The sequence below is a fragment of the Humulus lupulus genome, chromosome 7, assembly GCF_963169125.1.
Source record: "Humulus lupulus chromosome 7, drHumLupu1.1, whole genome shotgun sequence".
NCBI lineage: Eukaryota > Viridiplantae > Streptophyta > Magnoliopsida > Rosales > Cannabaceae > Humulus > Humulus lupulus.
Genome location: NC_084799.1, coordinates 42,406,455 through 42,429,115, shown reverse-complemented (window position 1 = coordinate 42,429,115; position 22,661 = coordinate 42,406,455). Strand labels below are relative to the sequence as shown.

The window sequence follows — 22,661 nt, the reverse complement described above, 5'->3', positions numbered from 1 at the left end:
TTCTTCCTCTTCCTTTCTTTGTTTGTTTGTATTTTCAGTTATAGAGTTGTAACACTCTTTGTAATCAATCATTATTTATTTGTAATATTATTGCATAGAGTTGTACTATCTTACCATTTCCATTGAGGCAATCATATATTTTCCTAACAGAAACATGGTGGGAAAATCGACAAAATGACAAAAATTTGTGGAAAACGGTGTTTCGAAGCACTTTCTGTGACCGCAGGAAGGGTGTCTTGCGGTCGCAATACCAGAAGAGTTTTGGAATTTCTAGGGCATTCCTGCAACCGCAGGAATGACATCCTGCGACTGCAGGATATGTCTACAAATGAGAAAAACGTAGATTTTTAATTAAGGGTGTTTTGGTCATTTCATGTTTAAAAAATGCTAATTAGGTTTAAATTACGATTAAGGAGAGGAAAGGAGGCACTTTTGTAAATTTGGACTGGGAGAAGAGTCTTAGGAGTGCTTTGGATGAAGACTCTTTTTACTTTTAGTTTATATTATTTTCATGTTTATGGATTTCTTAGTGATGAACATGAACTAAATTCTATTTAGGGTTTTTAATTGAATCTCTTGAAGCTTTATTATGAATTAATGCAAGTTTTCTATTTCTTCTTCATCTAAGATCTATTCAATTTGTGTTTATTGTGTATATGATTGAATGCGCACATTTTACATGCTATTTATGAATTCGAATCAAATCTGAGAAGTGAGATTTGGATATGCTAAAATTGAATAGACATAGATTTCAATTTAGAACGAGATTATCAAATTGGTCTATGTGATTTAGGACTGAGTTCACTGCTTCTTATTGTTTAAATTTCTCATAGAAATATAGAGAACTTGCATTTGGTCGAGTTTTATATTTCTTAACTAGAATATTTAACACTTTTGCATGTCTTTCATCTTAATGAGAAGAATTATCTTTGTGATTGCATTAATGAATAATAAAGTGGATAGTAGATGAGATTAGAATCCCTAATTTCTCATATATATTTGAATCAAGTTTATTGCAAGTTTATTGTTCTTTGTTGTTCTTCATTTAATTTTTTTAATTTATTATTTTTAGTTTTAAAAAAATTCCAATTTTCATTAGCCAAATAGAAACTAGAAATTAATTATTTGGTAATTGATAAATCAATCTTCGTGGGACGTTACTCGTTCTTATCGAGATTTATTACAAATTGTGATTACATATACTTGTGTAGCTATAAAATCCGCAACAAGTTTTTGGCGCCGTTGCCGGGGATTGATTTTTATTAATATCAATACAATTAATTTTTATTCTAATTTGGTTTTTCTGTGTTAATTGTCTCTTACTATTGTGTTTGAGAATCTTAATTTCAGTGTCCAATTGGTATATGCGACGTAGAGGGACTGAAAATCTTTTGCCCATTAATACTGAAATTGAGAGGACTTGCAGACAGAACAGAAAGCAGAAACACTTAGCAGAGATGGCCCAACAGTAGGGCAATGGGTTGAATGGGGACGCTGCTGAGCCAGCAGTTCGCACACTCAGAGACTATGTACTCCCCACTGTTACTGGAGTACAATCATGCATCCAACCGCCGGCAGTTGCAGCCAATAATTTTGAAATTAAGCCAGCGATTATGCAAATGGTCCAGTCTACTGTCCAGTTTGGTGGACTCCCTACTGAGGATCCCAATACACACATAGCCAATTTCCTGGAGCTGTGTGGAACTTTAAATATAATGGGGTCGCCGATGATGCTATTAGACTAAGATTGTTCCCGTTCTCACTGCGGGATAGAGCTAAAAGTTGGTTGAACTCTCTTCAAACCAATTCAATTACTACATGGGAGGCATTAGCTCTGAAATTTCTTACTAAATTTTTCCCTCCATCCAAGGCTGCAAAGTTAAGAGGGGAAATTAATAACTTTTCTCCATTTGATGGAGAGTCTCTTTATGATGCATGGGAGAGGTTTAAGGAGCTTTTGAGGAAGTGTCCTCATCATGGGATTGAAAAATGGATGTTAGTCCATAATTTTTACAACGGTTTGTGTGGGACGACTCGCACCATTATTGACGTTGCAGCAGGCGGTGCTTTCATGAGCAAGAGTGCTAATGAGGCCTATGAATTGCTTGAAGAAATGGCCATGAATAACTATCATTGGCCTAGTGAAAGGGATAGAAATAAGATGGTAGTTGGTATGCATGAGCTGGATGATATTACCGCTCTCACTGCTTAGGTTGCATCATTGACTAAGCAACTGCAACAAATTTCTATGGCCACTCAAGTCATGCAAATCCAAGCGGTATGTCATAATTGTGGTGGTCCTCACCCATTTGATCAGTGCATGGTAGTTGAGATGAACAAATCCATTCCCATGGAACATGTGAATATGATGGGAAATCTCAATAGGCAAGCCAATAATCCATTCTCCAACTCGTTCAATCAAGGGTGGAGAAATCAGCCTAATTTTTCATGGAGAAATAATCAGGGTCCTCAACAAATTCAACAGCCTATTCTTCAAGCTCCACCTCAGGCACCATTACAACCACCGGTACTACATGTTGCTCAAGAGAAGACAACTGAGTTACAAGCTGCATTGTTAACTTTGACCAACTCTCAATCTCAATTTATGACAGAAATTCGCTCATCCATCAGGAATCTTGAGATGCAAGTTGGTCAGTTGGCAAATATGTTACAAAGTAGGCCTCAAGGAAATTTTCCAAGTAATACAGAGGTGAATCCTAAAGAGCAGTGCAATGCAATCTCTTTGAGGAGTGGGACGAAGTTGGAAGAGCCAGTCAAGAAGTCTATACATGCACCAATAGTTGAAGTTGAGAATGAGGGTAAGGTAGAAGAAGCAATCACCAGTGAGCTATGAGCACCACATCAAGATTCCATATCCTCGGCAACTTCAAAAGAAGACACTTGACAAACAATTTTCGAAGTTTCTAGACATTTTTCGAAAACTTCACATTAACATACCTTTTGCCGAGGCACTTGAACAAATGACAAGCTATGTGAAATTTATGAAGGAAATCTTGTCAAAGAAAAAGAAGTTGGAGGATTATGAGACAGTGGCGCTTACTGAGGAGTGCAGTGCTATTTTGTAGAAGATACTACCTCCCAAGCTTAAAGATTCGGGTAGTTTCTCAATTCCTTGCTCAATAGGAGATATTGTCATGACCAATGCCTTATGTGATTTAGGGGCTAGTGTAAATTTAATGCCCTAATCTATTTTTCGGAAGATGAAATTGGGAGAAGCTTGCCCCACTACTATGTCCTTACAAATAGCAGACCGCTCTGTTAAGCAACCTCGTGGAGTAATTGAGGATGTATTAGTTAAAGTTGGTAAATTTATCTTCCCTACTAATTTTATTATTCTAGATATGGAGGAAGATGTAAACATTCCCATTATTTTGGGAAGACCATTCTTAGCCACAGGGAGAGCACTAATTGATGTACAAAAGGGGGAGTTGAATTTGCGAGTGCAAAACGAAGATGTAACATTTAATGTTTTTTCAGCAATTGATATTCCAACTTGTTGTAGAGTGGATGTGGTATGTAATGGTGGTAGTAATTTGGAAACCACCAAGAGAAAAACCAATGCTGAAATTGGTAGTCGAGCAGTTCATCATTGTTTGAAACGGTTCTATATTGGGAAGGCTCGAAGGCTACACGAGCGGTGGAAGGCTCCAATGATTAGCAACATCAAAAGACGAGTTTTTGCTTATGACACTATGGCTTTAAAGGATGAGCGGGGTGGACTTGACTCGAGTTGAAGTTTAATGAAGGAAGCGAGCATCCAGCTGGAGACGTTAAATAAAGCGCCATTGGGAGGCATCCCAAGTTCATTTAAATTTCTTTAAGTTCATTAAGTTTTTAAGCTATTTTAGTTGAGACAATTTTTATTTTTTTAGTCAGTTTTTGTTTAATTTTAATTTTCTTGTAAATATTGTTGATTCTGGAATCGTGAAATACGTGAAAAAAATTGAAAAATTATGAAAAAACAAATTCGAAAAAAAAGCCCAGGACATAAACTAAAGGATGGACACTTTGGTGTCTCAGTTCCAGCAGCACCACTTATGGAGTATCAATGTGGTGCAGAATCAATATGCCTATAGCCAAGCCTTCGCCACTCATTTTGGCATTGACACTAGTGGATTTCCACCATATCCACAACCACCCAACTTTGGGTATCCTCCACCTGAGGGGGATGACGAGGCCGGTCCTTCATCGTGAGTCGAGTCAGGTAAGGTTCATTTCCTTAGCTTTTATTTAAACATTGAGGACAATGTTTTTGTTAAGCTTGGGGAAGGTGGTTTTATTTTAGTTATTTGTATCAAGTTAGTTGAGTCAAGTTTCTGTTTAGTTTGGTGTTTTGTTAAATTATGATTGGTTTTGTGTGTTAATTGTGTTTCTTGTTAGGGTATCTAAAGAGTCTGTTGAATCAAGATAACAATAATTAGCCAATGAGAATACGTGAATGACTTGTAATATAATTCGAGAAAAATATATTTGATTGTAAAAAAAAAAAAAAACAATCCGTGTGATTTGTTTGACCACTTCTTTGGGTTACTTTAATTCATTGTAAAACTGAATATTTTATCATGATTGGTAAATTCTTGCATTTAAATGTATTTACACTTGCTGAATTTTGAATGTGGAAAGAATGTATGAACAATTCTAGAACTTGCTTGCTTACTATTTGATGCGAAGTCATAGACAATGCATGTTTAGGAAAACGATTTAGGTGATTTTTTTTTTTTAACGTTTGAGCATTTCAAGCAAACCTTGATTAATTTATCCCTAGTTACCCTTTTTGAGCCTAAACAGTATAACTTTTTATTGTTAAACACTTGTTTTGAGCCTAATTGAACACTTTATTATTTTTCATTTCCTGAATTTATACCATGAGCATATAAATATAAATGGGGATTGATTTGTAATGGGTGTTATTTTGTGATTTGGTTGTGACAATAGAAAAATAAAAGAAAAAAATTGAGAGGAAAATTCAGAAAAAAAAAATTGAGATTGAAAATAAACTACACTTCTTATGTTTGTTCACATCGAAAAACATAAGTTTGGGGAAGTGTAGTCAAAAAAAATAATAAAAGAAAAAAAAAGATATATCTAGTGTGAATTTTTCTCAATCTTGGAAAATAAAGGGAAATTTGGGGTTGTTTGGATTACAATGTGGATATTAGGTTTGGTTTGTTTGGATTATATGCTTATGGTATATTTGAGCCAAAATGACTATCTTATCTACCGTTACTTAAGCTTTAAAAGACCTTTTGATTCTTGAACATGCATTGATTTATATTAGTGGAGAATATTAAGTCAGAAAGCATATGGAAATATGGGATTTGATAGATTGATAGTGAGAATTCAGCATGTGTAAATTATTTTAAATGTGTGTTATTTACTGTTCATGACTGAGTAGACAAAAAATGATCAATGGGTTAGGGTGAATTGAAGAAGTGGTTGGATTGAAAATCTGGATTACTTGTCAATATTTTTTTTCGAAAATTATATATGCTTGTCATTCATTAATTTTGAGGCTTAAAAATTGTGGTTATCTTGATTCATTTGTTTAGTGTCTGTATTTATTTGTTTAGTTTATCTTGAGTCTTGTTTTCTTTGCTCGAGGGCCAGCAAATGTTAAGTTTGGGGAAGTTTGATAAACGAGTTTTAGACTTGTTTATCTATGTGTTTTTCAGGTAAAGTATTAGGTGTTTGTTTTGTTTTGTTCTATTTTATGCTTGTTTTTGTATGTTTCCAGGTGTCGAAGGGCTTAGGTGACTTAGGTGTGGAAACATGGTGGAAAATCGACAAAATGACAAAAATTGGTGGAAAATGGTGTTTCGGAGCACTTTCTGCAACTGCAGAAAGGGTGTCTTGCGGCCGCAATTCCAGAAGAGTTTTGGCATTTCTAGGGCATTCCTGCGACCGCAGGATATGTCTACAAATGAGAAAACCGCAGATTTTTAATTAAGGGTGTTTTGGTCATTTCATGTTTAAAAAAATGCTAATTAGGTTTAAATTACGATTAAGGAGAGGAAAGGAGGCATTTTTGCAGATCTGGACTGGGAGAAGAGTCTTAGGAGTGCTTTGGATGAAGATTGGATCTATTATTTAGAGTTTTTTTTTTTCTTCTCTTTTTACTTTTAGTTTATGTTAATTTCATGTTTATGGATTTCTTAGTGATGAACATGAACTAAATTCTATTTAGGGTTTTTAATTGAATCTCTTGAAGCTTTATTATGAATTAATGCAAGTTTTCTATTTCTTCTTCATCTAAGATCTATTTAATTTGTGTTTATTGTGTATGTGATTGATTGCGCACCTTTTACATGCTATTTATGAATTCGAATCAAAATCTGAGAAGTGAGATTTGGATATGCTAAAATTGAATAGACATAGATTTCAATTTAGAACGAGAGTATCAAATTGGTCTATGTGATTTAGGACTGAGTTCATTGCTTATTTTTTAAATGTCTCATAGAAATATAGAGAATTTGCATTAGGTCAAGTTTTATATTTCTTAACTCGAATATTTAACACTTTTGCATGTCTTTCATCTTAATGAGAATAATTATCTTTGTGATTGAATTAATGAATAATAAAGTGGATTGTAGAGGAGATTAGAATCTCTAATATCTCATATATATATATATTTGAATCAAGTTTATTGCAAGTTTATAGTTCTTTGTTGTTCTTCATTTAATTTTGTTATTTATTATTTTTAGTTTTAAAAAAATTCCAATTTTTATTAGCCAAATAGAAACTAGAAATTAATTATTTGGTAATTGGTAAATCAGTCTTCGTGGAACGATACTCGTTCTTATCGAGATTTATTACAAATTGCGATTACGTATACTTGCATAGCTATAAAATCCGCACTAGTTTTCCATGTAGCTAGTCCCATCAATAGCATATTTGTTCATGATAAGGTGCCCAACGACCCACAATGCTGCTTAACGGTGGTCTTTATGCCGTACTTCTAGTGAGCACGTATGTACACTATTGTAAATTGTAATCTCAAACATGGAAGATTGCGCTGGTGTTTTCCACCCTTAATCTCCTACCACAATCAGGATCCTTGCAGGTGATATATCATACATCAGTACCAAATTTATTCACCACAAACTCAAAATTATTCTTCATTACGAAGAGAGTTGCTTTTGTTTTCAAATCCATCTTGTTGTCAAAAGTCTACCCAAGGTGTATTTCTCCAACGGGTGCACCGGATGACGAGGTTTGTGTTCGACTAGAGGTCATAATATCTTCTTTCGTAAACATGGGAACACTCCATCTTCTGTGGTTTTCTGTTGAAAATATTGGAACTTACCCTCTACTTTTATCTTCTGTTCTAGCAAGACGACTAGAGCTTGTGCCAGGTGTTCGGCATCCTTCACTTGGTAGGTGTGCCTGTGCAATAGGAGGTATTGGTTGTTCTTGTACTTATTCGACTTGCAAATTGTCTAACCTGTTAATCGACACTTCTGCACAATAATACGCCTTTGAATAGTCCCCCGACCCCTCCTCACTGTCTTCATCAAATTCAGCTACTAGATCGTCATTCGTATAGGGGTCGTACTCATACATTATGTCCTTCGGGAAACCAGTTGACCTCCAGTTGAGATATCAATATCAACAGTACCCATAGGATCTCTTACTGGAATAAAAGTGCCCACCACACTACCAACTTTGGGACTGGGACTGGGAGATTGATCTGCAATGACAATATTCTTAACAGGATTGACACACAAGAGAATCCTTTCTTGCAATGTTATTCCTAAGAATACACGAACATCAAGAACACTCTCAACGTGAACAGGTGTAAATGGTTGTTCGCCGCATGTGTAAGGAACCTCCAATTTCAACCCATACAACTCTTTATCAACCTGAAGTGTCTCGTGCAATATGTCAAGAAGTTGCAAGTACGTTACATCATTCTCCATCGATATCACTGTACACTGAGCATTCTTGAAAATCAATTTTCTACCAGCTGTTTCCCAAATACCATTGTAAGAAATAAAAACGTAAATATTGGAACCTGAGATGAAAAAAAACAAGGAATTGTTAAAAAAAATTGTAAATTTTTTTTTTCAGATTTAACAAAAAGCCCTATCAAGCAGCTATCGAGCATCTATTGAGGATACATTGAGCCTCTATTGAGCAACATATATAATAGATAAATTCACCAGCCTAATCCCTACCCAGCTGATACAAATATGCTCATCGAGCCCATATCAAGCAACCATCGAGAAACTACTAAACCAAAAATCTACGCCCCAATCGAACCCAATCGAGCAAATAAATATATGTATATTGAGCACCTATCGAGAAAATATAAATATATATCTAGCTATAATCAAGCACCTATCAAGCTTGACAATAGAACATATCTCATACATCTTATCGAGCACCTATCGAGCAAAATAGTTGCAGAAAATGCAAAAATACTCAGAAAATCGCAGATCAAGAAAACTCACAAACAAACCAAAAAAACACACCAAGGTATACTCAGATCTGTTTGAAATAGCCAAAAAAAAAAAACAACACTCAACACTAAAAAAAAACGAACTTCTTTCCCATAGTTTTTCTCCTCCAATACTCCTAAAAAAGGATGTTGTCTTTGATATTAGGATCTTCATAATCACAATGGAGATGCTTTCAACGATTTTACATCGAAATGTGGTTGTGATTGTGGTATTCTAATGCAAATTGTGGGTTTGGTTAGGGAGAGTGAGCTTTTCGTGAGAGAGATGAGGGAGAGAGAAGCGAAGTGATAGAAAAATAAATGAGAGGTATTTTGGGAAGTTGGGGAATGAATAGCAACAAATTGAAAGATGAATAGTAGATAGTATTTTTTTTAATCGGCATACACCATTAGGCATAGAAATTAAAATTTCCCAAAACTAAGGAGTAATACTAGATACAAAAGTTACACGTATTTTTAACACACAATGATGTGTATTCAATTTAAGCCTGCAGATATTTAAATAGTGATAGCATTACACTTAATTGTATGGTTGAATTTAATAACACATCATTGTGTATAAATAATGTCCCAATTATTACTCTACACTAATTAATAAATAAGTGATATATTAAATACTAGTTTGAAGGTTTGTTTAAAAAATAAATTATAATTGCTTAATATTTAATTAGAATAATTATATCAATTTACTCCAATAACATATTTACGAAAGAAAAAAAAAAGAGTGAATTACTGAATTTTCATGCAAGAAAGTAGTGAAATAGAACAACACATTGTAAAGATCGACTTTGATGTGCTCAACTAAAATCACTCGGCATATTATCCGGTAAAGGGACCAAGGAAAAAGGTGGTATTTTCGTCCCAAAAAAAAACATCTGCCAAATTCAGAAAGAAGCATAGCCATTGTAGTAGCAAACAAGATTACGTAGCCTTAACCCTGCACTAAACCGACCATTTCTGTGCTGTCCCAAGCATCTGACCATCTACAACTCTTTTTAGCACTCTCCTTTTGAAACTTGGATTATACTTGGCCAAAGCTGCACCCTCATACCTTCCGTGAATTGATCAACAAGCTCATCAATCTTGTAAATGTTTGTCAACAAACGAAGACTCAGCAAGATCAATTGCGCGAGCAAGACCAGCTGCTTTGTTCTCACATTCTCTCTGCTCGTCGGCTGGATCACTGTCAGCCACAATTCCAGCTCCAGCTTGAAGGTGAGCAACCCATTCTCGGCGTTTGTTTACATCCTTGTAGGAAAACATTGTATCATAACGCGTGCTTGTTGGGAAGACGATGGTTCTCAGAGCAAGGGCAATGTCCATGTCCCCATTGAATGAAATGCCCCCAAATCCGCCACTGTAAGCACCTCGTCTTGTCACTTCCAGTTCATCAATTAGTTCCATGGCTTTCACCTAAATTTCAGCATAGACAATGCAGTTCAAGATAATAGCAATAGGGGTAAGTCACTTGCCCCAAGTGTGCTCCAGATGTTTCAAAACAAATGATAGAGACAGGGCTTTGCAAACACACCAAGAGACTTTTCTTTTGAACATCAACATAAATTGGTAGATGGTACTACTGATTTAAAAATACATCAACTCATTGTGGTTACAAAATCATTCTGGGAAAACATTTCAGTGTATTTGCAGGCCCTGTCATTTTCTTTTATTTTTAAAAGCATACATGTACGACTAGGAGGGAGGAGAAATTTCATGAAAACCTTTGGTGCTCCACTGACTGTGCCAACAGGCAATGCCGCACGCAAAGCATCCCAGCTTGTTAAATCATCTAGTAACTCCCCAGTAACCTGCATAATTAAATGAAATTAACCACTCAACACACCTAGTTTTCAAGAGTACGATGTAGTGATATGAAGTAGCTACAAACACATTCCATGTGCCACTTTTGCAATGTAGCAAATCATGTGTAGAAATCCTTGTTTATCGCAACCTATGTCAGTAAATAAGGGAGGTAGGAACTTACAGTGGAACTAATATGCATGACATGGGAGTACCGCTCGACATTCATGAGTTTTTCAACCTTGACAGAACCAGACTTTGAGACCTGCCGAAAACAGCAAAGTGAGTATATGATTCCAGCTTCCAGCAACAAATGCAAGTTAAAAGGAAATTATGCAGATAATTGAAAGGATGCCAAATGCTGCACACAGTTACAGGATCAAAAAGATACTGATACTTGATGTAAAAGTAACAAATGCACCTAAAAGCTTTCCACTTTAATTAATTAAAAAAAAAAACCAAGAGTACCTTCCCAACATCATTCCTGCCCAAATCTACTAACATAATATGCTCTGCCAGTTGCTTTTCATCGTTTAAAAGCTGCTTTTCCAACATTAGGTCCTCTTTTGGTGTCTTGCCTCTTCTAATTGTCCCAGCAAGGGGCCTATTAGTAATAGTTCCCTATTAGCCAAGATAAGCAAAGCATATGGTCACGATATAATATAATAAAAAAGATAAAACAATATGACATGATGAAAACCACAATAAATCAAATAATAAGATGAATGGTAATATAGTTTGTATTGTTGTTACACAATAGGAGTTCTATTGACGCAAGTGAAAATCAGGGGAGCAAGGAAAAGTGAAAATCAGAGATACTGGACAATTCAATGGATCTATAAACTAACCTTCTTGACACGAGTGAGAATTTCAGGACTTGAAGCAACCAGAATACATCCTCTAGCCTGCTCATGTGGAGTATATTTATCCTTATAAGATTAATCTTCAAAATGAACTGTAAATAACCAAAAAGAATATTCTACAGGACGAGCAGTCAAACCTGCAAATAAGTCATATAAGGGCTTGGGTTAACAATCCTTAGTGCTCTATACACTTCAAACGGATCTGCAAATGTTCTCCGTTCAAAACGCTGGCTTAACACAATCTGGAATATATCACCAGCCAAGATGTGTTCTTTAGCCTGCAAAACAGCCTCCTTGTATTTCTCACTTGTCATGCTTGAGGTTTCCAGTTTAGCACCAAATTGGCGGGTGTGCAAATTTATTGAACCTGCAGGAAGCCTTGGGCTGAAATAGACAATTACAATTACATGTTTGAAAACAACATCAAGAAGAATGAGAAGTTTTGCACTAGTAACCTAGCCCACCAGTGCCTAAAACAATTCCTAAAGCTATCCAACCAACCTTACACAGGCAAAAATAAATAAATATTTATAAGAAGAAAAATAAGGGAAAAAAAAAGTAAACAAGCAGACTTACGTGACAACGTCATGTACTCTAGACACTAAAGCTTCCAATCGGTTCATTCCATCATTAAAGGCCTCATCAACTGAAGCATATCGATCTAATCTCACCCAGTGAATAATATATGCTTTCTGAGGTCAATGTCAAACATATAAAGAAATCACTTTTATACAAAGCTTCCAATCTCTTCTGACCAAAATTTATAACTGAAGTCAACAAGTGAGTGAATTCTAGTATTTCTTTTGGTGGAGTACGTATTGCTTTGCAGTCAATACCACAAGAGTAAAACTTAGATGTTAATAGTATTGCTCAGAAAAAACATTGAAGAAAACTTAAATAAAAAAAATAAAAAAAACATTCATGTCTGCATGAATTTGAATCTTCTCTTGTATTTTCTGCTCCTTGCAATAGGTAATCGTTTAGAGAGTGCAGAAATTTCAACAATGAGAAAAGAAGGAACCAAATGCACAAAATGAACAGATATTAAATTGAAAAAACACTGGAAAAGATAAGTATAAACTACCTTCTCCACATGATCAAAAACAATCACATCATCATAAAGGCCTAGATGAACATCTGGAAGGTTTCTGTCATCCAGGGGGGCAGAAGAAAATGGTAGTTTTTTCTTCTCAGCATAACGCACAGTGTCATATGAGAAGTAGCCAACCCACCCACCTAATCAAAGAGCAACTCCTCATTACATCCTCCGTTGTCTTTTAAATTAGAGACCAATGTATCATTATGACAAATACACAAAATAAAACCATACTTAACCTAAAGTGTGCCAATAGAGAACAGCTAGAGCCAAAACAAATGTAAAAAAAAATATGAACTGCGCATTTTATTAACCATATAAGAGAGAGTAACAAAAACCAAAAAAATATAATAGCAGTCAAGCCCATGGTCCCGCGTGCCTGTGTTCGATTTCTCACAGGGATGTGCCTAGCAATATGCTATAGTTTCATGCCTCCAACTTAGACAGTGGTAGAATTTTATGCATCGCAAAGATTGTAGGGTTCAGCAAGAGGAACAAATATCTTAGAGCGAATTGATGACAAACCATTCTATACAAGCAAAATGGTTTTCCATCTGCTGCTCTTACCACAAAATGCTTCTGGAAGTTCATCAAGGAGCTGGGGTGCCCACCCTTCCATAATTCTACGAGGAACAGTCATTGGATCTTCCACAATCTCCTCCTTCCTACACCCTTCCTCATGGTCCATAATCGTTACCATATTCTCTTTTGCTACAATTTCGATGGTTGGCTGCGCTCCAACTACACTGAACCGCCCCTAAGATCGTTAAAGCATAAGAATTGAATGACCACATTGAAAGAAAAAAACACACATATATGAACAAGACTAAAATACTCTTACAATACTAGAAGCCCGCAAACCCGGCTCGACAGACTCAAACAGAAAGCTTGCAGCATCTCTGTCATCCTCCTTAACCAAACAACGGTATGCAAGAACCGGAGTTAGATGATCTGAGAATATGGTTCGATACAGAGGAATCAAATTCCCCTTTTTTGAAGCTTCTACAAATCTTTCTGCCTGATCAACTGAATGAAATGAACACAGCAATCAAAACCCATTATCCAAAGAATAATAATAAAAAAAACAGTTAACATTGTTAGCTTCAGTAAAGGTATCAATACTAATATTTCTAATTAAAACCATTATACATTTTACGTAATACAATAAAATATAAGTACAGTCCTCAAAGTTATATTCTTTTCATTAATATGAGCTCTCAATCCAACTTCTAAGGACAAAAATATCAGAAACGCAAGTTCATTTCCATCAACCCGCATTGTATGAGCAACCAAACAGAACCAGAGAACAGTAACACAGATCATTTTGAAGACGAAGAGAGACAAGAATGAAACAAAAATTTGACCTGCTGAAGGTGATGATAGCGCCATGCATCTGATTGTACGGCCACGCGAGCCAGAGCCGGTTCCGGTAAGAGCAAGTGAGCTGGAGACTGATCTGCCATTAAACCTAACGGATACCAGTGACGGTAAACGAACAGTGGAAGTGAGCTGAGAAGATAGGGTTTCCATGGGGAAGAGACAATAATAGACGGGTCTAGCAAGATGGAGTTCGTTAATGGAGTTTGTTGGGTGAAAGAATGGCTCCGCTCCGGTGGTGGTGGCTCTTCGAGCTCAACTGGTTCAAACGATGAGATTTCTCTCCCGTGATTTTGGGGCCAACGCGGTCCAATCAAACCTGGCCCAGTTAGAACAGCTACTCGACTGGGCTTTAGTCTATTCGTTGGTCAGTTTGGATAAACGTAACTCTCGTTACACTATTTACGTGGCATCATTGTCATGAAAAATAAATCAAATTAATGTTTGCTTAAATAGGTATAAGGGAATTTTTTTCATTAATTGTATTTTAAGTACAAATATCGAAATGGATACGTTTTTATTTTCCCAAAAAAATAAAATCTGTACAATACTAAATTTGTAAACTATTTTATGTTGTGGATTGTATTGAATTGGTATTAGATACCATAGTAAAAAAGAATTAAAATTATCTTTCTTCTAAAAAAAAAAAAAAATTCTTTAGTTTGTGGCAAATCCATTGTATTAACTAATAGCACTCTAAATGGAGGGAGTTAAAATGTATAATTCTTTATAATATAGAGAAAAAATAGTTAATTAGTCTTCCAATAGGTGATGTAAACTTATATTTTTTTTACCTAAATGAATAATATTTCTCTGTAGGTAGTGAAACATTATTTATCAAGCTACACATATTTTATTATTTTTTTTATAAACTTTTGTGTGTATATATATAGTGTGTGATACTATTATATTTAATTATTTTATTTCTTAAAATAAATAAAATATTTAAAATATATATAATATTTAAATGATGTAAAGAAAAAAATAGAGAAGTTAGTGTATAATATAATGTAAAAACTTGAGGTAAATTATAAAAAAAAAATATGTTTTTGTGATGTATTTTGTAATACACTTTTTTTATAATATTTAGCTAAAACTCACAAAAACATCTTTATACTTATATTTATAATAGCTATACACAAACTCAAATTAATCTATATCTATATTTACATATCTTTTATATAATATTTTAATATTATTATTTTTCTTTATAAGTTTTCTCTCTTTTATTAAATATTTTTTTTTTTTAATTATTTTATTTTACTTTAATTAATAAAATACGTTTAAAGATATAATATTTAAATAATGTAGTAAAATATATAAAGAAGTTAATATATAAAATGTGTTTGGAAGAGATATTTTAAATAATAGAGTAGAGTATTAATTGGGATTGCTCTAAAGACCCGTTAGGTAAAAAAAAATAATCAGTTATCTAATTAAATCATTAAATATTTGGTTTGATAGCAAAGGAATGATGACATCTTTCCTTATGTCACGGGTAAGAATCAAAATTTTGATTCGATTTTCCCGTCTTCAATATGGGAAGGGCCCACGAAGTACCACTCAAAATATAGAAAATTTTGACTTTCACAATAATAATTTATTGAGAAAATTTACCGTGCACCCTTATTTACTTTCTCTTATTTTTCCTTATATTATAGTTATGTATAAATTACAATACTAAAAACACAATTTAAATATTTTATTGCACACATATTTTTTTTTATAAATTATTTTTAATGAGTATGAAATAAGTAGTTTAAACTTTGTTTTGACATTATATATTATTCAAAAAAAAATTAAAATTTATAAAATATTCTAAATAATTACAATATATATCATCATATTTATATAATTATAACTATCCACATGCATGTGTGTATTCTCAAAAATATCCTAAATTATTTATTTTTTAAAGTAAAAGTCATGGTGTTGTTTGGTAATTATTAAAAAAACAGTTTTTTATTTAATTAATTAAAAATTTGACAATTAAACATAAAATAGTATTTGGTAACTATATTTTTATTTTTTATTTTTTTCAAATTTTAAACAAAATTTTGAAAATAGAAAATTTTCACTTTCAAAATTTTTTTAAATTGTTTTCAACTTTTTTTTTTCTTCTCTTCTTCAAATCACCACCTTATTTTATATTGCTAAACAAAACATAAAAATAAAAGTTATCAAACACATTTATTATTTTTTATTTTTAAAAACAAAAATAGTTATCAAACATATTTTTATTTTTTTTAAAATAAAAATAATATTTCCATTTTTGTGTTTAAAAAATTCAAAAACAAATTTTTACCAAACACAACCCATGATTTTACATTTTTTTTATTTCCCATATTTTGCAATAATACAAATTCAAATATCATATTTACTGTACATTTTTTAATTCTGTTTAAAATTTTATTATCAATTTGATAAAAAAGAATCTCCAAAATAAAATAAAAATGGCATTTAAACTTCTCTAAAATTAAAATATATATAACCCTCTCATCATAAATTATTCAACTCATTTACATTTTAATCTTTATAGTAATTAAACTATATACATATTTATATATTATTACTAGTAATAAAAAAAATTTGCCTACAACATATTTACACAACGAAACTAATAATAAATACAAACCAACAACTTATTCATTTTAGGCATATTTTATTTATATTTTATACTTTAATTTTAATATAAGTTCACATTGAGTTCTCTAAGGTGGTGCTTTGTTCAGTGGAATGAAATTAGAATCATAATGAGAATGATATTATGATATTTGGTTTACTTTTGAAAGGAACATTGGAATCCAAATTGTTTTGTTTTGTTTGGTGTAGAATGGAATAAAATAAATAATGTATTGACAAAAATATTCATACTTTAATTATATTTAATATTTTTTAAAATATTTAAAATTTAAGTAAATTAAAAAAAATATATGATTTAAATACATAAAAAAATATTAATATTTTAGATAATTTGAATTATTTTTTTATAATTAAAAATTATTGTTTAAATTATAATAAACTAAAAATTAATTTTTATTTTAAATTTTGTAAATATTTTAAAATGTATGAATCTTAAATTAATAAAAATAATCTTACATATATGAATAATAATCTATGAATAAATAATAATAAAATATGAATTAATGTATTCTCAATACACACTTCCATAATGAGAATAAATCTTGAAGGCTTTATATAAATATATTGAAATGAGTATATTTATATCTCTTCTATATAATAAGTGTGTAATAAGTGTGTAGATAACGGAAATTTTTGGTTTTAACGTTTTTTTATTTTTTTTTTATGTTAACCTTAACAGAATATTCTTATATTTAACATAATATTTTTATATTTAACGGTGGTTTGTAAACACTTAAACTTAAATAAAACAAAATAAATACTTAAAAATTAAAATAAAATATTTTTGAGATATTGTACAATAATAATTATTTAAAAATAATAAATAATTAAACAAATTAAGATATGATATTTTTGAGATATTTTACAATAATAATTATTTGAAAATAATAAGATCATATGTTTTATAACTTAAATATAATTTAATTAAACTTTGTACGCCATGGTTTTCCCACGGGCTGATTAGTAGGTCGAGCATCGGACTAATCATGGTTAGTCCGTAAATTTCCCCAGGCCAGAGCTCCTGCTTTCGAGGTCGTACCCTCTTAACTCGAGGGATCCTCAAGGGCTCGCCAAGGTTGCCCAAGGCTTGGGGAAGGAGTCTGAAGGCCAAAGGTCGGGTCAGGGGAGCAGATCGTGGTACGAGCTGCTCATGGATCTCTGACCCTTTATAAAGTCAACACACGTAAGATAAACGTGCCTATATCTGACATCACGTGTCCGATATCTCCCTGACTTTTCGGACACGCAGCAGGAACGTGCATATTCAGACACCCACAGCTGGGTTGGGCCGTGCGGCCCATTATCTCCTTACCTATCGACTTGACCATTCTTATGTGTCAGGTTTAGGAATTAATCATGAATGTCACAGAGTTGACATGACAAATAAGAAGGTCACGGGATGACCTCCTTACCAACTTCCAGGTGTCTTCTCCTATAAATATGGAGACCCTGGGAGTTGATAAGGGTTGGAAAAAATAGTCTCTAGAGAGATATATACTTTGTAACCAAATACCCAGAATCTATCAATAATATTGACTAGTGGAGTAGAAGGATTTTAACCTTTGAACCACTTAAAAACGTGTCTTGAATCACCTAGTTCATCCTCTAAGATTTCATATCTGTGACGGTTCTACTTTCAGCACTAATCCCTTTCTCTTCTTCTCTTAATTACCTGTTGGCGAAGAACCGCGTCAACAAACTTAAACTGACTTATTAGAATAATATCATATTAAATATATAATATAATATAATGTGAATTAGCAACAAATTTTTTTTTTTAAACTAGCAAGAAACTTAAATTTAAATTCCACGCATAATATTTAATATTACATTAAACATATAATATATGATCTCTTGTTGTCCTTCCAAAATTCAAAAACTAGAACAAACATAAACTTAAACAAAAATAAATAAATTATTTAATTAAAATATGATATTTATTTGAAATTTATATAATATTAATATAAATTTAATAAAAATAATTAATAAATTCTATAAATAAAACTAATTTCACGTTGAGTGTATCTAATATATATATATATATAATCAATTAAACACATGCACATAAAACAAACCCTATGCTTAATGTTATATATAAATTATTAATGAAGTAACTAAAATAGGCAAAATAGTCAATTTTGTATGAAATACGAAATAGTAGTTTTTTAAAAAAACACAACAAATAAATTAATAATTTAATACTAACATATTAGTTTATTAAATTATTTAAATAAGAAATTAAGAATTTAGTTAAATAGATTAATGAATGTTATTAAAATTATGATGATGAAATATGGAATTTAAATATATATATATATAAAAATTAAATAATTAATACTTGTTTCATGCTTTTCTCAAAGGTAATGCCACGTCTGAAAATCTTGACACTTGATCAACACCCATCAGAAGATCTTACTACTCGAGAAAGAGGTCGCAATGAGTGTTAGTCATCGACCACTCATGATCTGAGAACATGTCTTCAAGAACCGAGTTGCAAAGGCCTATTTGGGAGACCCCTGAGAACTTAATCGAGAGTCCATACACATGCCAACTTCTCGAAAGCCCAAGAAGTTTCCCCAGAGGACAAATCAGCAGGTTTCTCATAAAAGTGAGCCCTGCAGGGAGTCTGACATTTCGACGCTCCACTTTTCTATGCATAGTGACAACCAAATGGTGGCGCTACTACCTCTTGGTCCCCCCTCCATTTCTCATGCACAAGGGGACCACTCATTTCCACAAAAGGGAAGTTCGTGAGTACAAAGCAACTCAATCAGCCTCACCAAATCAAGCACAGAGCCTCAAGCACAGCGACAAGTGTCACGCATCCCATGCGTGACTCCCACCTAATCAGAGGATTAATGTTAATCTCATTACTTAACTCTCTGTACTAATCCCTCTTTGCTGCATATAAATAGAGCATTGAGTGGTCATTTGTAAATATCAAAAACCTTATTTTCAATCCCCTATTATTACCTTAGCGCAAAACTATCATCTAACCAAGTTGTAAATCCTAAGAGACTTGTGATTCGAGCAAGTCTTCTGTAATACAAGTAACTCGTGAACTAAGTCTCATTAACTTCTAGAGCACGTAAAAACCCTTATTTGTTTTTCTTTGCAATTTTCTACAAGCAATTCTTTCATTTATTAGTTAATGAAAATTAGAGTCTACAATAGTTAATAATAATATTAAATCTATTTGGACAAAATAGATAATATAATTTTTTAGAAAATTAGTTTAGGAATGGAAACGTAATTCCTAAGGTGTGGTGTTGGAATCCTTATTCCAATACTTATTGAAATTCTAGCTCCATTAGAATCTCATTCCTAAAGCTAAAAGTGCAAACCATACATTGGTGTTAAATAATAGAATATTTCATTTCCCTTTTACTGTTATCTCTTTGCTATTGGTAGATATTTTCTCTTTCATTGTTGTATTGCCAAGTGGCTCTTTATTTCCTTTCACGTGTAATATATAAAGCTAGTACTGTGTACCATAACTTTTCAAGGAATACAATACACACTTTCTCTGATTCCTTCTGTCATGGTATCAGGCCTTCCCTATGGCATCCGAAGGCAATACTAGTTCCACCCCACTCATGGAGGACGAAAATACCCAAAACCCCCCTCCAAACCCTAGCATCATAAACCCTGAAACTATTTCTCCTGCCGCCGCCCCTACCGTTCCCCACTCTTCTTTCTCACCTACCCACCCTTCTCTTCCAAATTTCAATCAACCAATTTCAGTCAAGCTTGATGATTCAAACTATCTTGTATGGAGAATGCAAATGCAAAACATTATTATTGCCAATGGCCTTGAAGGATACATTGACGGTTCGGTCCTCTGCCCCTCACAGTTTATCGGCCCCGACTCCTCCTCCCCGAACCCCGACTTTCAAGCATGGCATCGGTGTAACAGGTTACTCATGAGCTGGTTGTATGCCTCTCTCTCCGATTCCTTGCTTGGGCAAATCGTTAGCTTCACGAAGGCAGCTGAGATATGGGTCTCCCTCGAACGTACGTACACAGCTGCCTCTCTTGCCCGCAGCTCCGATTTTCGCACTGCTCTGCAATCCTTACGGAAAGATGGTCTTACTGCTTCAGCTTATTTGCAAAAGCTGAAATCCTTGTGCAATACTCTTGCCTCTGTTGGTGAACCGATTTCATCTCAAGACCATCTCTCCTACCTTCTCAATGGTTTAGGCCCTGAGTACAATGCCTTTGTTACACCCATACTTGCTCGGCCGATTCCCCCTACTATAGAAGAAGTTCATGCTCTTCTCCTCAGTTATGAGGCTCGACTTGAACGTCAAACAGCTGCTGCTTCCATTAGCTCCCTTCAAGCCAACTTTTCCAAACTTCCCTTTCCCAAACCGAGACCACCATCACCCACTTCCTCAAACCACTCTCGACCACCACCAACTTCATCTCATCCCACATCTTTCTCATCTTCACACCGACCTCCCTCTCGTCCATCTATGCCCTGGATTCAACCCAATTTCCGTCCACAAACTCGCCCACCCAAATGCCAAATATGCTTCAAGATTGGTCACACCACCATAACTTGCTACCATCGCGCCAATCTCAATTTCCAACCCACTTCTCCCAGGCCCTTCAATGCATACCTTACCCAACAAAGACCCTCCTCACCCGCCCCACCCTTACTGCCCACTCCCCCGTCCACCAACTCCTTCTCTGATTCGGCGTGGTATATGGATTCGGGTGCCTCTCACCACTTCACTTCCGACCTTAACTTACTGGAATCAGCAGCTCCTTACACGGGTAATGATCAAATTACTATGGGCAACGGTAAGTCGGCTAGTATCTCTCATGTGGGCTCTGCATATCTTCCTTCATCCCTCTCTTCTTCTCTTAAACTTTGCCGTTAATATTATTCACCCTCACTGTCCAAAAATCTGCTTAGTGTTTCTCAGCTTTGTAAGGATAATAATGCAAATGTTGAATTTCACCCCACTCATTTTCTTGTGAAACACCAGGTCAATCATCAAATTCTTCTCACAGGTCTTCTTGATCAAGGCATCTACCGAGTCCACTCCTCCACCAAGTCAACTCCCTCGGCCTCTCCCCTTTTACTTTACTCCTCAAAGTCGTCCATTGATCTGTGGCATTCACGGCTGGGTCACCCTAGTTTAGATGTTATCTCTCATGTTTCTTCTCAATGTAATTTTCATTTTCCACGAAGAGAGTCTCTCTCATTTGGTCAATCTTGTCAATTAGGCAAATCTCATAGGCTGAGTTTTCCTAACTCTGTATCTCAGGCTTCAAAGCCTTTTGAACTAATACATTCAGATATTTGGGGTCCAGCCCCGGTTTCTTCTATTACTGGCGTTAAATATTTTCTGTTGTTCATTGATGATTTCACGCGATTTACCTGGTTTTATTTACTTACTAATAGAGATGAAGCTTTTTCCAAATTTCTCACATTTCAAAACTTAGTCTCCACGCAATTTCACTCCACTATTCAAACTGTCCGCACAGATTGGGGCGGTGAATACCGACCTCTGTCCCGTTTCTTCACTAATCATGGAATCAAACACGAAATTTCTTGTCCTCACACCCCTCAACAAAATGGTCGTGTAGAACGCAAAAATCGTCACATAGTTGAAACCGGCCTCACCATGCTTGCTCATGCTCACTTACCCCTCTCATATTGGTCGTATGCCTTTTCCACCGCCACCTACTTAATCAATAGACTTCCTACTCGAGTTCTCCAATACCACAGTCCATATCAACTTCTTTATCAAAAACCTCCTAACTACTCTCTTCTTAGAGTCTTTGGCTGTCAATGTTTCCCTTTTCTTCGCCCCTATAACCACCATAAACTTGAGTTTCGCTCTCATTCGTGCACCTTTATTGGTTATAGTAGCAAACATAAAGGATACTTGTGTCTCCATCCCATTTCTGGTCGTATATTCATCACTCGTCATGTCATTTTCAATGAGTCCAATTTCCCTTTCTCCTCACTCTCGGCCTCCCATCCTCGTCCTCAACAAGCACACTCTCTTGTCCCTTGTCTACCTTTTTCTCCATCTCCCCACAGCCATGTCCAACCTCCTCTTCCCACCACTAATTTCTCGGCTCCATCATCCCATCAGCCCCACTCCCCCACACCCGTCCCTTCTCCCAACTCCCCAACACCCGCCCCACTCAGCCCTATTTCCTCGTCCTCCTCAACTTCATCTTCTCCTTCATTGTCCACTGCCCCCTCACCTATTTCCCCACATAATACTCCTATTATGGTTGATATGCATGGTCCACATACGCTTCCCGTTGCCCCTACTAATTTGCATCCTATGATTACTAGAGCTAAATCGGGCATCCATAAGCCCCGTTTATTTTTTAGTGTGGCTGCAGGGACTCCCGTTGAACCATCCAGTTTTCGTGA

General features: G+C 34.5%; 1 protein-coding gene and 1 non-coding gene across 2 annotated transcripts; both read right to left on the bottom strand.

Annotated features, from left to right (window-relative positions):
• Positions 1 to 1,876: 1,876 nt before the first annotated feature.
• Positions 1,877 to 1,983, bottom strand: LOC133793269 (small nucleolar RNA R71). The gene has a single exon (XR_009874721.1). It is a non-coding gene; the product is annotated as a small nucleolar RNA R71 (small nucleolar RNA).
• A 7,172-nt stretch (positions 1,984 to 9,155) lies between these two features.
• LOC133791238 (anthranilate synthase alpha subunit 2, chloroplastic-like) lies at positions 9,156 to 13,952 on the bottom strand. Its single transcript, XM_062229167.1, has 11 exons — positions 13,603 to 13,952; positions 13,080 to 13,264; positions 12,806 to 12,995; positions 12,227 to 12,378; positions 11,719 to 11,834; positions 11,280 to 11,526; positions 11,128 to 11,184; positions 10,748 to 10,900; positions 10,464 to 10,544; positions 10,201 to 10,287; positions 9,156 to 9,892 (listed from the first exon to the last, which is right to left on the bottom strand). Exons 1-11 carry the CDS (start codon positions 13,766 to 13,768, stop codon positions 9,557 to 9,559), a joined length of 1,770 nt encoding a protein of 589 aa, XP_062085151.1. The 5' UTR covers positions 13,769 to 13,952; the 3' UTR covers positions 9,156 to 9,556.
• Positions 13,953 to 22,661: the final 8,709 nt, after the last annotated feature.